Source organism: Phaseolus vulgaris, chromosome 3, assembly GCF_051622355.1.
Source record: "Phaseolus vulgaris cultivar YP4 chromosome 3, ASM5162235v1, whole genome shotgun sequence".
In the NCBI taxonomy this organism is placed as follows: domain Eukaryota; kingdom Viridiplantae; phylum Streptophyta; class Magnoliopsida; order Fabales; family Fabaceae; genus Phaseolus; species Phaseolus vulgaris.
In genome coordinates, this window is record NC_143500.1 from 36,123,812 (window position 1) to 36,141,072 (window position 17,261).

General features: G+C 26.8%; 1 protein-coding gene across 2 annotated transcripts; it reads left to right on the forward strand.

The window, feature by feature from the left end:
* Nucleotides 1-5,429: 5,429 nt before the first annotated feature.
* On the forward strand, nucleotides 5,430-12,654 carry LOC137807266 (transcription factor bHLH35). 2 transcript variants are annotated; one of them, XM_068607794.1, is made up of 5 exons: nucleotides 5,430-5,787; nucleotides 5,961-6,126; nucleotides 6,278-6,505; nucleotides 6,615-6,785; nucleotides 12,374-12,654. In XM_068607794.1, exons 1-5 carry the CDS (start codon nucleotides 5,720-5,722, stop codon nucleotides 12,461-12,463), a joined length of 723 nt encoding a protein of 240 aa, XP_068463895.1. In that variant the 5' UTR covers nucleotides 5,430-5,719; the 3' UTR covers nucleotides 12,464-12,654. The 2 variants fall into 2 exon arrangements, 1 of the variants encoding a protein (XP_068463895.1); XR_016519756.1 differs by having other exon boundaries at nucleotides 5,434-5,787; nucleotides 6,592-6,785.
* Nucleotides 12,655-17,261: the final 4,607 nt, after the last annotated feature.

The window sequence follows — 17,261 nt, forward strand, 5'->3', positions numbered from 1 at the left end:
AGAATTGGTGAAAGGGTGTCGACGCACCGAATCCAAGGTGTCGGTCGTGCGGACCGACTTGTTAGGACAGGACTCACCATCCATCTCCTGAGTGGGGGCCTTGTCCTTGGTCTCTTCAACCGCTCTCGGGTTGAGAGGGGAGGTGAATGACCTATCGACAAGGTTAGTCAACACAATGGATGGTCCTCCCTCGACCAATTTCTTCTTCATATCCTCGTTCTCCCTGCGGAGATCTTGGATCTCCTGCTCGTTCTTCCTGCTCACTTCTTCATTTCTCCTCCTTAGCCCAACCATCTCTCTTTGTAGACACAACAACGTCATCTGGTTAGCTTCGATTATCCTCTCATGTTTGTCATGCTACGGGTTGATACCATCTACTAGCGTTCTTTACTCGATTTTTCTCGATCCCACAGTGGCACTAATTGTTCTCGTATAAGGGTTGGGGCCTAGAGAACTATTGAGAGGATTCTTCTATCTCCTTCTATCAGTCGGTCGTACTGTCCTTCAGCTGCCTTGTAAACTCCTCACTCTTCCTTTCTAGCCTCGGTTCTCGGTCTTCTTGTAATCCAAACTCGGAGGGTACCTGCAGAAGGCACTTCGACGCTCAAATCAGCAAAGACATTCGGTACTCAGTTCTCAAATTACTGTATATGATGTCGTACCTAATTCTTGGAATATGTGTTATTTATATTACCTTTGATGGACTTTCCTTATTGGACCAGACTAAGGAGTTGGACAACGTTTAGGGTTGCATTACCTAACTCTTAATTGCAAATTAGTTTCGCTGATCTTAATTAAACGTAATTGGACTTGTGATGTCAGTCGACCCACGGATCTTTACCTCGGTTGGCCAGTAATGAGAACCGAGGCGTGACAAAGTCGTACGGTAATCACCGTACAAAATATATTATGTTTTTTTAAGAAATGTTATATGTTTTGTAAAATATATTAATATTTTATGTTACTAGAATTAACCTAATTATTGTGTCTTCTAACAAAAATTCTGGATCTGCCACTCTCTATAACTCGAGTACAGTCGGATATGTTGATTAATTAATATTTTTAATCACATAAATTAAAATAATTATTTTTAAGTATTTAATTGATTATTTAATATTTTAATAAAATAAATTAAGATAATTATTAGTTTTTATATTTTAAATTATTTTAAATAATTAAAATTTTAATTTATAAGTATTAATGATTAGATCATAGCATTTATAGTGTACAACAAAAACAATACCTTGTTTTGGAGTATCGCAACTTTTAACATAACCAATGCCAAATAAATAAATAATTTACAAATTTTTTTTTAGAAGATGAAACAATTAATAAAATGTTATTTTCATTGATTTACTGATGAAGCACATGCATCGTCACCGTAGAGTGTGACTATTTGTAAACGGAAAAATTAATGTATAGAAATGATTTTTATTAAAAATAATGTCAACGGTTCACAAACAGAAAACAGAAGCGTTGACAAAATACATTATTATCAATTATTATTAACAAGAAATGGAAGCAAAATCTACTTTTGTTACTGGTTTAAGGAAAAATGAAAAAAAAAAAAAAGAACTTCTATTTAGACCAGCTAGAACACTTCTAAAACAATAAGAAAAATAAATTAAAATTATTTTTTAATAAAGTAAAAATAAAAAGTAGATAAATTATATAAGAGAAGTTCTATAAATTAGTTTCATTTTATTAAGAAATTTATTTATTTTTTTCTTTTTTTTTTGAATTAAACTGGTAACGAACTATTAGTTAAATAGATTATGACACCAGTTATGATGGGGCTAATGCTTTTTTAAATAACCCTTTGTTTATATTAACATGTTTTTAAATATAATTTTTTTATAAAAAATTTTATATTAAATATCATTATACAACTTGATATTTTTTAATAAACTGATATATTAAATAATAATAATTATTTGTCATCACATGAAAAAAAATTATTATTATTGAAAAAATATAAAAAATAATAAATTTGATATAATCATTATTAAGAAGTAATATAATTTGAATAGTATAAAAGATTTTAATTTAGTTTCAATTTTAGTTAAAATGAATTAATGTGTTTCTATTAAATTTATATTAATGTTGTTAAGAGAGTCACTCTATGAGCATTTTAACGTGGTACAGACGATGAAAATGTTCGCTAAGATTTTGTTGTTGCAGCTTTTCCCTTGTGGCGATTCCACTTCTAATCATTGTCCAACAACCAGTGGCGGAGCATGGGTTGTCTATGGAACGGGTTGAAAGAAAGTATAGGTGGTCTAGAATCAACCAAAAACAAAATTAAAACTTATCTAAATAAAGGATAACTGAAAAAATCGAAAACTTTGGATTATTTTAGATTTTTTTTCTAAAAATCAAGCTGTTAAATTTGATTTGCGGTTTGAATTTTTAAGACAGGCCTAAACGAAAAACAATTGCAATATGCCTTTAATATTATTATTGTTAAGTTATATATATTTTAATCTAAACATTTTTTAAGAGTTTTTTTTTCTATAAAATATATTTGATTTGTGAGTTTTTCTGTTATTAACACTAGTGGAACAAAGTCGTCGCCTACATTTATCTATTTTTTAATTTTTATTATTTATATATATATATTCATATTTAATATTAAAATTTGAATAAATAATGTTATTATTTATACACTATATTAACAATATAAATTTATAATATATTTTAATAAATATTAATATACATGAGAAGACAAATAAATTATCTAAAATATAAATTTATAATATATTTTAATAAATATTAATATACATGAGAAGACAAATAAATTATCTAAATGCATCTACTCATATATATTGTGAAGGAATATATATGATAAATTTACAAATATTTTTAATTTTAAAAATAAAGAAAATTAGCTTATATCAAAAAAAGAGTTTTCAAAGACAAAGAGACCAAAACTCAAAATCAAATTGTTTCATGATTAATTTGAATTAAATTGAAATTTAAAAAATAATAAGAAGTATTATGTCATAAACCATAATCAATCAGATTAAAAACAATTAACAATGTAAAGTCAAGCACAAATTTCATAAATTCAATTCAAAATTTGATAATAGTAGTTGAAAAAAAAATAATCTAAAACATCAGCGTATCAATTTCTCCAAATAATAATAAATAAAATAAAATTTTAAAACTAAAACTGTTTTATTAATTACTAAAATTATAAAATAACAAAATAACTAAAGTAAATTAATGAGATAAAATATTAATAAAAATAAAATAGAAATAAAATTTTATACACAAAAAACCGTTATAGAAAATCCTCCTATAGATTATCAATTTCCCTGGAAGATAACTAACTTTATAATCTTATTTAAGTTGTTGTTGCATTAAAATTTTATTAAATAATAATTAATTTAAAAATAAAATTTAATTAATTATTCTATTGACTAAGTTAAATATTATTCTTTTAAATATTTTTATTATTTATAAAAAAATTATAAAATATTTTAAAAACATTTATTAATATTATGACTACACATAAAACTTTTAATCTTTAAGTTATATAATAAAAATTACTTTAAATATTAATAATTTTTTAATTTATAAAATAATAACTATTCTTAAAAAGTTTAAAAAATATATATATAATAATTAATTATTATTTTTATTTCAAATTAGTTATTATTTAATATTTTTTTAGTGTTATATTTTTATTTTTATTAAGTTGATCTAAATTTTTTATTCGTATTTATAATGATCGTAACTTTTAATGATATTAATTTTATTAGTGTTTTTAAGAATTAAGTTTAGAGTGAAAAAAGTGATTATAATTTTATTAGTTTATTATCTAGTATATTTATTAGATTTTAAGTAACATATTTTTTATTATGATATTTTTATTTAAAAGATGAAAAAAGAGAGTAAATTTTTAATAAAAACGAATTAGAAATTAAAAACTGCAACAACCAAATGGTTCTGATTTTTTTTTTTCTTTCAAATCAAACTAAACCTAACTACACGTATACTTTCCCACAAATAGAACTAGAGTTTTGGAATTCTTTTTATTGTATGTGGGTTTGCATTTGGGAAGAAATTTAAAGAGTGAATTTGTAGTGATTTGAAAGGTAAATGATGTTGTTTGGATTGGTTGATATGTTAGAGTAATTTGTGAGAAAAATTTATTGAAGTTGGTGACTTATAGAATGGTTGTGTAAAAAAAATTAATTTTTAAAAATTTGTAAAATGTAAATTTATAAATTTATCCTTTTTAAAAATATTTGAATAATAAATTAATTTAAATATTTATTTTTTATAATTAATAATAATATTATATAATAAATAACTATATTTATTTTTATTAATAATATTATTAAATATTTGTACAAATAAAATTAACTATAATTTAACTTTTTAATAATATTATGAAATTTTTTACTAATTATAAATAATAAAAATATAATTATAATAACAATATTTAATATTATCACTTTCCTGCTTGTAAACTTCCACGGCCCCAGAAACAAACAGGGCATAAAGTCATGGTACTCTATGGGAGACAGAGAAATCAAATGGTTATATCACCCAAATTAATGACAATAATTCATTTAAAAACATAAACTTTTAAACATTCAATAATTTTTTTTAATAGAATCCCAATTAAAAATCTCAAATTAAATTAAATAAACATTTTTTTTCAGTTTTTATATAAAGACAAAAAAAACATAAGCAATAACAATTAACATTTAACACCTGACCTCAATCTACAGGACAGCACAATCAAACACAAACTCATTTCTAAGATCTAAAAGTTCTAAATATTTAATGAAATAATTTTTTTAATCTGAATTAAATTCAAATATTTAAAGTTATAGAAAGCTTCAAACTTAATTTTTTCAACTTATTAATCCAAAATAAAATATCTAATTACTACAAATTAAATACTATTGCTCATAAAAAAATTTAAATACTACATAAATTTATTTAATAATTTAAAAAATATTTAATTATACTATTCATAACAATATATAATTATAAATAATAAAATTAGTAAAATAATAAAATAAAATTATAAACAAAATATATATAGTTATATAAAATAACAAAGATATATAATAATAAATATTATTTTCATAAATATTAATATATTTAATCAATTTATTTAAATTTAACACAAAATTATTTTTATTATATTTTTTTTTTATTAAAAAATACAAATAATTATGAATATTATGTATTAAAAAAAATTAATTAACTCAAACTTAAAAAAATATATCATAATTTATTATTTAAATATTTTTCAATAATAATGATAAATTTATAACTCTATATTTTAAATCTTTAAAATAATTTATAAATTTGTGATGATAAATAATTCTGAAATACACCATTAAAGTTGATAGAACATTAAAGTTGATATAAATGTATAAATGTAAACGCATTGGTTATTGATGTGAATCCATGGATAAATTATTGATGTGAATAACGCGGTCTCAGAGACCACACATTGTTTGACGGTCTCGGTCGCTGTTTCTGGGAAGCAGCAAACATGGAAACAAAGTTGAAAACATTCTCATCTCGAAGGCCTCCTCTCCACTATATATATCCCACCCTGCTCTCACCAAGCACAGAAAATCATTACCTGCAAACACACCAACACTACATACAATAAGAAAAAAGAAAGAAAAGGATCAAAAACCATTCTTTATTCTCTCCCTCCTCCATTACAACCTCAAACTTTCCAACCATGGACAATATTGTTGAGGACTACGACCATTTCCTTGACTCCTTCTTCCAAAACGAAGAGCTTGATAGGTAATCACAGTTCACAACATTTTCCTTACTCCATACATCACTTAATTAATCAATTCTTCATCATTTTTTCCACGTTTTTTCTTCAGTGTGATTTCACTGGATATATAAACTTGTGTAATTAATATGAAGGAGATTGAATAAGTAATTAAAATAATTGGTGATGTGACATGCAGCTGGGCAATGGATGAGGCGGCGTTGTCCGGGTACTATGATTCAAGCTCTCCGGACGGTGGTGCTTCATCGGTGGCGTCAAAGAACATTGTTTCGGAGAGGAATAGGAGGAAGAAGCTGAACGAAAGGCTCTTTGCGCTTAGAGCAGTGGTCCCCAATATCAGTAAGGTATATGCTCATAGTGTGGAGAAAACCCCACAGATAAAGTCAGATATTATTGTTCATTTCGCTTTCAGAAAAAAAGTATATAGCTAGCTAGAACCTATAGGAGACACGTATTGTGTGCATTAATTTATTTGTTGATGGCGAATTTGTACAGATGGATAAGGCTTCTATCATTAAGGATGCTATTGAATACATCCAGAACTTGCATGAGCAAGAGAAAAGAATCAAAGCAGAGATTTTGAATCTCGAATCTGGGAAGCTCAAAAACCCAACCTATGAATTTGATCACGACCTCCCTGTTCTCCTCAGGTCTAAGAAGAATAGAACAGAACAGCTATTTGATTCCGGCACTTCAAGAAATTCCCCTATTGAATTAATTGAGGTATAACACCAACTCATCATCACTCTTTTAATCATTTTATTTATTTGAAGTTTTTGTAAACTTTTTTATCCCTTTATATAATATAGTGCTATTGACTGGTGAATGGCAGCTGAGGGTTACGTACATGAGAGAGAAGACGTTTGTGGTGAGCTTGACATGTAGTAAAAGGACAGACACGATGGTAAAACTGTGTGAGGTGTTCGAATCTTTAAAGCTGAAGGTCATTACAGCCAATATCACTTCTTTTTCAGGAACACTTTTGAAGACAGTCTTCATCGAGGTTAGTCTCCCATTTTGCCCTTCTTCTAATTTTTAATATTCACTTCTTGCTTCTTCAAGTACAAATATTGAATTAAGTTGCTACTTAATCATACAAATTTAAATCAAATAAATTCTACACTCATAAGTTAACCTATATAAGAAATTTCATGTCATTCAAAACCTTAAAAAACTACCTCTTTTTTCTTGTATTTTGTTTATCTCATCTCAGTCATACATTGTTTAATTCTGCGTAGTGTCTCAATTGAGTTTGTTACAAGAAATGCCCTACATGCATACTATACTACATGATGGGAAACTATATGAACCACTTAAGTAAATTGGAAAACCCCGCATTTATTGGTATTTTAGGGTCAATGATGATAATTATAAGGAACGGCGTTTGACAGTGGATGATGAATATTGTGTTTTAAACATCTCCCTCACCTATTCACAATCTGTTGTGACAACTTTAATGGGAGAAACTTTTTGATGTTTGGAAAAATGTGTTTAACATGTTATTGTCCCCATTTGAGGTATTTGGGATAAAAGGAATTACCATATTTTCTAAACGTGTAAAAAAATTGATAAAAAACAAAATAAGACAAAAAGAAATAGAAAATATTATACTACGTATAGTAATACCATGATTGCCTTCTCAAGTTCGGATAAGCTGGATATTTGATTATCTTAGCAAAGGCCATTGAAAGATTGATGAATAATAGAATTATATTTATTGTTATTGAGAACAAGAAATTTACTTTTTTTAATATTTAAGTTTTCACCTCATGAATTAAAAAGTTTCAGCTTCATTTTTTAGAGTTACACATATCTTTTCTTCAATCTTTCCAAAAAAAATTCAAATTAACCTCTTGAAACTTTAAACTATCAATGTTGATATTTTAAAGACTTTTTTATAAGTCAATCCTTTCAATATAAAATCTACCATTAAGTTATTATCAATTAAAAATTTGAAATGTCACCATATTTATTTTTGTGGAGAGCTGCAGAATAACATAATTTTTTTTGGATGAATTAATTTCTTCATAGATTAAATTAATCTTTTAGTCTTTAGAGATTTTAATAAAAAAATGTTAAAGTTGGTAGAATAAAATCTTTGAAGAACTAATTAATTTGGTCTTTATAACTCTTGGAAGACAACCTGCATAATTTATAACTTCAAAAAACTAAACAAATAAGAATTGCTTTTCATTGGAAAGAACTGTTGGAGGAGGAACTTTCTTCCTTCAATAAATTCACCGTCTATTAATTTATGCTCAATTAATTCTCATTTAACAATACTCATAACACTGTCTTTATCATTTTGTCTCTTCCTTCACTCATATTAGGATAAAATGTAAGAAATTTTATATAATTATGGGTTATTTAATAATTTCAAAATATCTCTCACTACATTGGAACTGTAGTGATTTTAAAAAGAATGCAAGTGGCTGATTTCCTTTATAGATATAAGATACGTATGGTATCATGATTTATATATATATATATATATCACTACTAGAAAATAATTAAATAAAAATTAATTTTAGAAACAAAAAATAATTTATCACTATAAAAAAAAATCAGTATTATCTATGGTTTCTTACTTATAGATCTGAATCTGTAGGTAAATTCAGTTTACCTATAGATATTACCCACAGATTTGAATCTGTATGTAAATTCGTAGGTAATTTCAGCATTACCTGTCATTACTCAGAGATATCTATTACTTATAAACTATTATCCATGGATCTTTATTACCTATAAACTATTATCCATGAATCTCTATTACCTATAAACTATTATCCATGGATCTCTATTACCTACCAACTATTACTCACGAATCTTTATTATCTACTAACTATTATCCACAAGTCTCTATTACATACCAACTATTATCCACAAATCTCTATTACCTACCAACTATTATCCAAAAATTTCTATTACCTACCAACTATTACCCACAAATCTCTATTACCTATCAACTTTTATCATAATAATTATATACATAATATTAAAAATATTATTATAATATAAATAATTATAAAATTATAACTAATATTCATAAATAATAATAATCATAATTAATAAGTATACATATTATTAATATTATAAAATTAATAATATGAATATTATTATTATTAATTATATTAATAGTATTAGTAATATTAATAGTATTAATGATATTAATAATATGAACAAAATTTATATATTAGTAATAATAATTTTAATAATATAAATAATATTAATAGAACTAATATTATTTATAATATTAATGATATTAAAACTATTTATAATATTAATAATATTTAATAATAATCATAATATCACAACAAAATTTGATTGGTGTAATGATTAAAACTTCTTAATTAAATATCAATTTAATAATTATTTATCAACAATAAAAAATAGTTTATGTATCAATAAATTTTTTAGTCTTTAAATTAAATTAGTATCTAATTTAGTCAATATAGCAATTAATAATTTTTTTATCTCTAAACTTAATTTTTATTTAATAATTTTCTTGTAATATATATATATATATATATATATATTCATATTTTATATTATTCTTGTAATAATCTTATTTTATATGCATATATTCTTATTATCTTTAACTATATTTTAAAACTATAATATTTTAAACTTTAAAAATTTCATTATGCTATATATACAATAATAAAAAATATTAAAAATAAATTATTAATACATTAAAAATTATTACTCACATTACTACTTTATTATACACTTTACACTTGTTGTTTTTTATACCAATTTGCAATTTATATTATTTCTCCAATAATTTTTTTATTCAAACCACAAATTACACACCAAATAGATTTAACTTGAATAAAATGTAAAATTAAAATTAAAATAAATTTTAATTCATTGAAATAAGATAATATAATAAAAAAATATCGACAAACAAGAAGAAACCCCTCTACCTTTTGAAAATCAATTCATCCTTTCGGTTTTTTGCGGTTTTAAGGTTTCGTGTTGAGGTAGTGATGCCTGACCTGGTTTTAAGTTTTAGTTTTACGTAATGAAATCTGTGTCCTGCAATAGGCAGTATATACATAGCTCTATAATTGGTTAAAGATTTTTTTTATTAGTGAGAGGATAATATCTATTTAGCCTAATTGAAATCTCGTATACCTTTCAACAAAATTCTTATAATTCAGAATACTAATTACACTTGGTCTAGAAATAAATACTCCATTTCATGATATACGAGAGTGAAGAAGTATAAAAAGAATCAAAGTGGCCCCATTATTCTGAAAATTTGGACCAACAACGCATATTCTAGAATGATTCGTGGGATTGATTGATTATAATGGAAATGGTTGTTGTCTGTTTTGTTGCATTGTATCTGGACTGGACTATTTGCGTGCCAAATCCAAATAATCTATTTCTCACTTTCCTAATTCAGTTTCTCCAAAATTTCTAGCTATATGGCAAAAACAGAAACTATACTGTTTTGTTTCCTGTTTTTGTTATAGTACGAGTTGAAGGAGACAAATTGCAACTTTAGAATAATATTAATTTGGTTGGTAGATGCAATGCCCATAATAACAAAAAAGACCAAGAGTTGAAAACGTGCCTTGCAAGAGAATACAAAATCAGCGTCTTCTTCGCAAGTCATCACGCACTACAATTTTCAGCACGTTGATTTCAAATTTTAAATTTAGGAAACATTCCAATCCTATAATTTTATGTGGTGTTAATTTTTCTTTCTGGCTTTAACAAAAATTAATCTTTCTACACTCCCTTTAATTATTAGGGTCTCCAATATTCTCCATAACGTTCTCGTCATTCAGATGATGATCTACTTTTTCTTCTTCCATTTCCTCGTATCTTCAACAAAAAAATCATTGCGACGACATATATTGAGTGGTAGGGGATTCGCACTGATTATCATGTCGTTTATGAAATTTTTCCATAAATAAATAAATTAAAAAATAACACTTGAGATTTATTTCAACCCTTATAAATTTATTTAACTTCTCAATCTCTCCATTTAACTAACAAATGCAAAACTACGATAAACCCTCAAAACAGAAAAAAACAACATGCATCTGCATAACCACTACACTAATTCAGAACTGCATAATTATGCAGTGCACACCAAAGAAAACATGCATTCTCCATGCTTGGAACATATATAGAGTTCAACTGCTGCATAAATATGCAGTATTATCAGACCCTCTTCTTCCAATTCTGCTGCATAAACGTTTCCACGAAAAATCTGCAGCACTTGCATAAACCAGCCTAGCACTGAAGATCGAGTGAGATGCCCTAGATATTAATTTTAGGGTTGGCTGTTGGTGGAACTAATATAAGTTCTTCTACAACTAACTTCTCCCTTATGAGAAAAAATTTTAAAAAATGAATCTTTCATGAATTAAAATTAACTTATATGCCATGTAACAAATTAGTTTTTTAAAAATTATTTAAAATATTTTCTAAATTAATTTAAGTCATAAAATAATTTTTCTTTTACTTCTCTCTCAAATAAAAAATTCGTCTAGACAAATATTTTAAAAAATAAACGGAATCTTGACATAGGTGTATGAGTGTTCTTATTTAAACTAGAAAAGTTAAAAGTTCAACATAGGAATCCAAATGTAATTATGATAATCTTTATCACTTCACGAATTTGATGTTAATAAATCAAGCTTAATATTGATTTTTTTTTAATATTTTAATTATTATAGCTATCTTTAAAATATGCATCACCCCGTACAATCACAAATATAATTAAAAGTCAAATTAAGAATTAATAAAAATTAAGTTAGTGAGTATTTTTCCTGTTTATAATTTTAGTGTAGATAAAAAGAATATTTGTTAAGGGTTTGAGTTTGCTGAAATACCTTATTCATATATTTTATTTATTTTTTACTATAAAAGAATAGTTTTGTATGTAAATTAACTTATGTGTCGATAGAACTTGAGGTAATATTGACTCAAGTTATTTTAATTTTTTTTTAATTGGATTTGAAAATAAATACTTTAAAAATTAAAGAGCATAAAAGGAAATCAGAATATAGCTTTAAAAGTAAACTAAATAATTTTTTAAAAGAAATTGCATACCGTAGTCTGATTTTTTTTATTCTAAACTAGTTAATGTAAGATAATGAAATGAAGATTTAAATCCAAAAAAAAAATAGTTTACAAATAACATTATTTTAATAATTTTCATTTTAAACTTTATTGTAAAAGTAAGACAAAAGTTAAATTAGCTTTTTAATTACATAAATTGTAACAACGACATAAAGAGGGTGATCATTGCGACAATAGTCACGTCAACTTATCTTCCCATCTAAGCAAAAGAAAATTGGTTTTGAATGCAGGCATTAATGTTTATTTAATTCAATAATTGAAGTCCTAATCAGATTGATTAGGAAACGAATTGGTCGAATCCAATGCAAAAGTCTACAATTAATTGAAAAATGACAACGTTCTTAAACCTTTATCTTTAACACATCCATTAATTAAGTTTAACAATTAGATCAATGAAGATTCATGTTTGATGTGTATAAATTAATATAATATTTTCATACCAATAAGTGCGTTTTGTGTTGCTTTTTTAATTGTTTCATATGTTTGCAGGCAGATGAAGAAGAGAAAGATATTTTGCAGATAAAAATTCAGACAGCAATTTCAGCACTGAATGGTGCTCAAAGCCCAATGAGTATCTGATTCTAATGAAGAAACGAGATCGATCAAAGCTGAAAATGTTCTGTGGAGGGTCTTTTTTTTAGTGAATCAGTGTGAACAACGTTTGCAAGTGTTCTTCTTTTTCATTTTCTATGTCGATAGCCTCTCACGTTGTAAGCTTTACGTACGTTGCCTTCAATGGAATCCAATTTTCATACTTTCAACGATAAAAATAGCTTTCAAAAGCAAATAATGTCACAAAAGAATGGATAAAAAAATCATTAAATAAAATTTAATTAATTATTAAATTAATTAAATTAAATATTGTTATAAAAATTTAAAAAATTATTTATATCTAAAGTAGTTTATATTATTAATAAAATTTATAAATTAGTTTCTAAATTGATATTAAATTAGCTATCAAGATTTTAGGCCTTTCATTGATATCCTTTCAATGGTAATAGGCTTCCATCTAGTCTGTTCTTATAATTCTTTATTAATAGATATAGTCTACCTATGTATCGTTTTTGTCAACATATGAGTTTTGGTCTAGTCCTCACATATTTTTGTATTTTCTTTCTTTTTCTTTTTTTTAATAATATTTTTTTTCATGTGATGGCAAATGATTGTTGTTACTTGAGGTGTCAGCCTAGATGAGATGTTAAGTAGCATAGTGATGCCTAACATGAAAGCTTTTTATAAAAAAAAAAAATTTAGGTACCAACAATTTCTTGTAATATACTAATCTTTAATACACAAATATGTAATGTTTGATTTATATTTTGGTGATCAATTGTTATCACACAATAAAAAGTTCTAAAGAAGTTTGTGAAGTAATAAAGCACTACCATTAACTCTATTTTTTTTTTGTAAGAAGGTTGTTTTAAAAACAAGCTAGCTACAGTTTATAACTTAATTTATAGAAGTATCTGTATTCATCTCACGTATGATCATTTAGAAGAATCTATCAGTGTGATCATTTACAGGAATCGATCAGTTATTTGTGTTTTCACTTGTCGTGTGGCTAACCAAATTTGGAATATATGTGATAACTGGATAGGAATTATATTAGTGCATCATAATACATGCTAAACTACATTTTCTAGGTTATGTGTACAGTAAGGCTTAATAGAAAATACAATCAAATTTGAAAAATTGTGTGGATTACTCTCTAGACTACTTGAACTCATAAAAATGACGTTATTTTTAACAATCATTAATCAGATGTTATACAAGTCTTTATGATGATTTAGATAAAAACTTAGGTTTAGATAACCAATAAACATCCTAAACTTGTTTTTTTTAGTTCGATTGATGTTTGTGTCCCCTAATATATCTAAAATATTTATGCTAATGATTCTTAGTTGCATCAATCATGTGTAGTACTATGGCCTAACAGGCTCTCTAGCCTAAATGGTTTTTCTGGTTTGAGATAGGTGTGCTTTAGGCCTATTTAATGTTCAACTACAAGTGGATACAAACGTAGATTCAGACGATTCCACGTTTTATTAATAGGGCAAAGTGAATTGAGGGTTAAAGAAACCATAGTGGAAAACATAGAGCGGTTTGAGGATCAGTTTGACACCATCATTCCATGGGAAGACCATTTTGAAGCGATCGACAAACTGGTATGGATACGGTACATGAGATTACCTCAGAACAAGAGGAGCACTTTGGGGGAGGCAGAACATGTAGGGACCATGGGAAAAACAAATTCCCTTTTTCGGCTTCACCTTCCATCATCGCTCGCGAAGGAGTTGTAGGCTCCATCTCTGACGTCGGTGAACGCAGAGCAAGTGAAAGACGTCTCTATTGAAGATAGATGCAAACTCTACTCAACTTGCATAAAAAAGTGTTTGATGAAGACATCTTGTTTGAAGGTTTATGAAAAATGTAGTTCATGGTTCTTAAATATGTTAAAAATTGTTTAAATAAGCCTTTTGCACTATGATTCTTCTTTATATCTCATAGTCATAGTAATAAGCTCAAGCACATGGGTTTCTTAAAAAGAGTTTTAAAAATTTGTTTCATGTTTTTCAAAAAATTGTTTTACTGCACAAGAATTTGACAAAACAATTGATTCTTTGACACTGCATCAAAACTGCTTGATGGTTTTTGAAATTCAGTTTCGACTCCAAATTTTGCTTTGTTCACACTTTCAATTTTCAACTAATCAGAAAGTGGTTATGTTACCACTAAGAGTGTTTTCGAAAAACAATATGTTCGTTAGAACTTTAATCTGTTATTTTTATAACAATACGTAATTGTTTTTTGAAAATCTATTTTGATCTGAAACCTATAAAAAGGGAGGTTAATCTCAGTTCTTAACACCCCTTGCAATTACGATTTGCATACATTTTCAAGTGCTTTCATTGAGATTTTGAAGTGAGTTTTAGTTTTTGAAAGTTTTTCTTAAAAACTTTAAGTGCTCTTGTGCTAGTTCCTTTGGCTTGAAATTTAAGATTCTTTCAAGTGTTGCAGCTGTGAGGGTCTTAGTTCGAACTCTTTTCTGCAATCAAGGTGTTTTCCTTCTTAAACTTTTCCTTTTGTAAAAGTGTTTGTGTTTGTACTTATTGATATAGTTTCTAAAAGTAAGTGTGTTGCTGGAATAGTGTGTTTCAATTTGTGATCTTAGTTTTTGGAGGGTTCAAGAACTAAGACATTTGTAAAGATTGTTTTGCTTTAGTGAATACATCTTGGTATAAAGTGGGACTGGATGTAGTTCTTATTGAGGGAACCAATATAAATATGTGTGTCATTCTCCTTTCTTGATCACTGCTTTAAAATTGAAATCTGGAAATCTGTGATAAAATAAACCTGTTGTTTCATAATTGAATTTTTTGTTTTAACTGCTTCTGGGTTAAATCACATTTTGTCTTTTCAAGATTCTGATAAGGCTTTAATCTTTCTTAAAATTCTAAGTAACTCTAATCTTTGGCTAAGCAATACCTGTTTTAAAATTCAAATAAGAAATCTAGTTCAAGGTTCTACCATTTTGAAACTTTTTTTCAAAAAGACTTTTGAAAGTTGCTTGTTGAATTTAATTTCCGCACTTAAAATCTCTTTAACAGAATTGTTTCAAGTGAAAAAAAATTTAAAGTGATTGTGTTAAAGGTAATGGTTTGGAAATCATATTAAAAGTATTGTATCTCTTGTTTATAATCGTCAAAGTGTTTCTTTGTTAAATCTGTGTTAAAGGTCTAAACATTGTCTCATATTGTCTCTCTGTACAAAAATCTAAAATTGTTAAGTCATAAATAAAATTTGTTGATTCTAAAAAAATAATATTTTATATTTCTGAAGCTGCTTATTGAAATCATGAAATAAATAATTTTTCCTTAAATCAATATGTTCTTTTTCTATCAATATTTCTTAAATAGTATTCTTTGCGAAATTTTTTTAAGTCCAATTTACCCCTCTCTTGAACTTAGACTCTAATAATATCAACAGTATCTACCTTGAGAATGTTGGATTATGCCCCACGGTGGGTCACGCTATCATGGTGGTGGCAGAAACACAAAGTCGGACGGTTATACGTTTTATTAATGGTGGGAAGTGAATTGAGGGTTAAAGCAAACATAAAGGAAAACAAAGAGTGGGGTGAGGATCTTTTTTACACCATTATTCCATGGGAATATCATTTCAACAAACTGGTATGGGTGCGGTGCAGGGAATTACCTCTAAAACTGTGGAACCCAGAATGCTTCGAAAACTTGGATCACTATTGGGAACACTGGTTGAAGTAGACGATGCAACGCTGGCTCTGAAGGAGTTAGAATATGCAAGATTGAATGTCAGAGTTCCAATTGGGTGTGAGGCAAAGCAGACAAGCTACATAAGAATTAATGAAACCTTATATCAAGTTTCTATGGAGGAGGAATGTACAATTCCAGAACAAAATTTATGTCAGTGTCATTGGGGTGAACAATTTGTTGAAGTCAAATCTATTTAGAATCCAAAGCTTCATACGCAACTGGCTTTTCAGAGGATTGGAACTTCGAAGAGATGAGAAAGAAGGTTGAGCAGGACCCAATGATGGAAATGGGAGCACTCATATGGGTGTGGTGGCAGCGATTACCTTTGAAACTATGAAACCAATAATGCTTCCAAATTTCATAGTACTACCAGCTTCTTTAGATTCTAAAGTTGACGTGAATCCGGTATAAAATTTAAAAATGCTTATTGAATTGGACAATCTTATATATTATTAGAAAAATAGACATCAGATGTATATTTTATAATGCAAAAATGCATATCGAAATGTACAATCTAGTATGCAAATATACATACCAGAATATACAATATGGTATTATTTTTTTAATAGTATGATTGTCCAATTATATATGGGTATATCCCAGATCCTATTAAATATATTAGATATTCCAATATAATATATTAATAAATAAATAAAAACAAAACGAATGGCCGAATTTGGTATCAAAGCAAGTAAAAAACAAGGTCGAAAAATGATACCGGAAAAAATTGACAAATTAAACTTAGTTTCACAATAATAGAAGTATTTCAAGACTCGCTTCTCTCAAACGCAATCCAAAAATCTCAACTAAGAGTAAAGGTGCTGCTGCTGCTATGGAGTAAAGGTGCTAGGAAGAAAATGAAGGGATGTAGTGTGAGGTTATGAGAATTGGGATATTTAAATTTTTCAGAAAGGGTAAAAAAGATATTTTAAGTTTATTATGGAGGTGTATGAATAACCAATGGAGGTGGAGGGAGAATTTCTCAAATAATAATAACTAAACATATCTGAGTCAGTGACCCAACCGTTCTTGTTTCGGCGTTCTGGGCTCAGCCTATTCTATTATTGCTAAATCTTTCGGCTTCT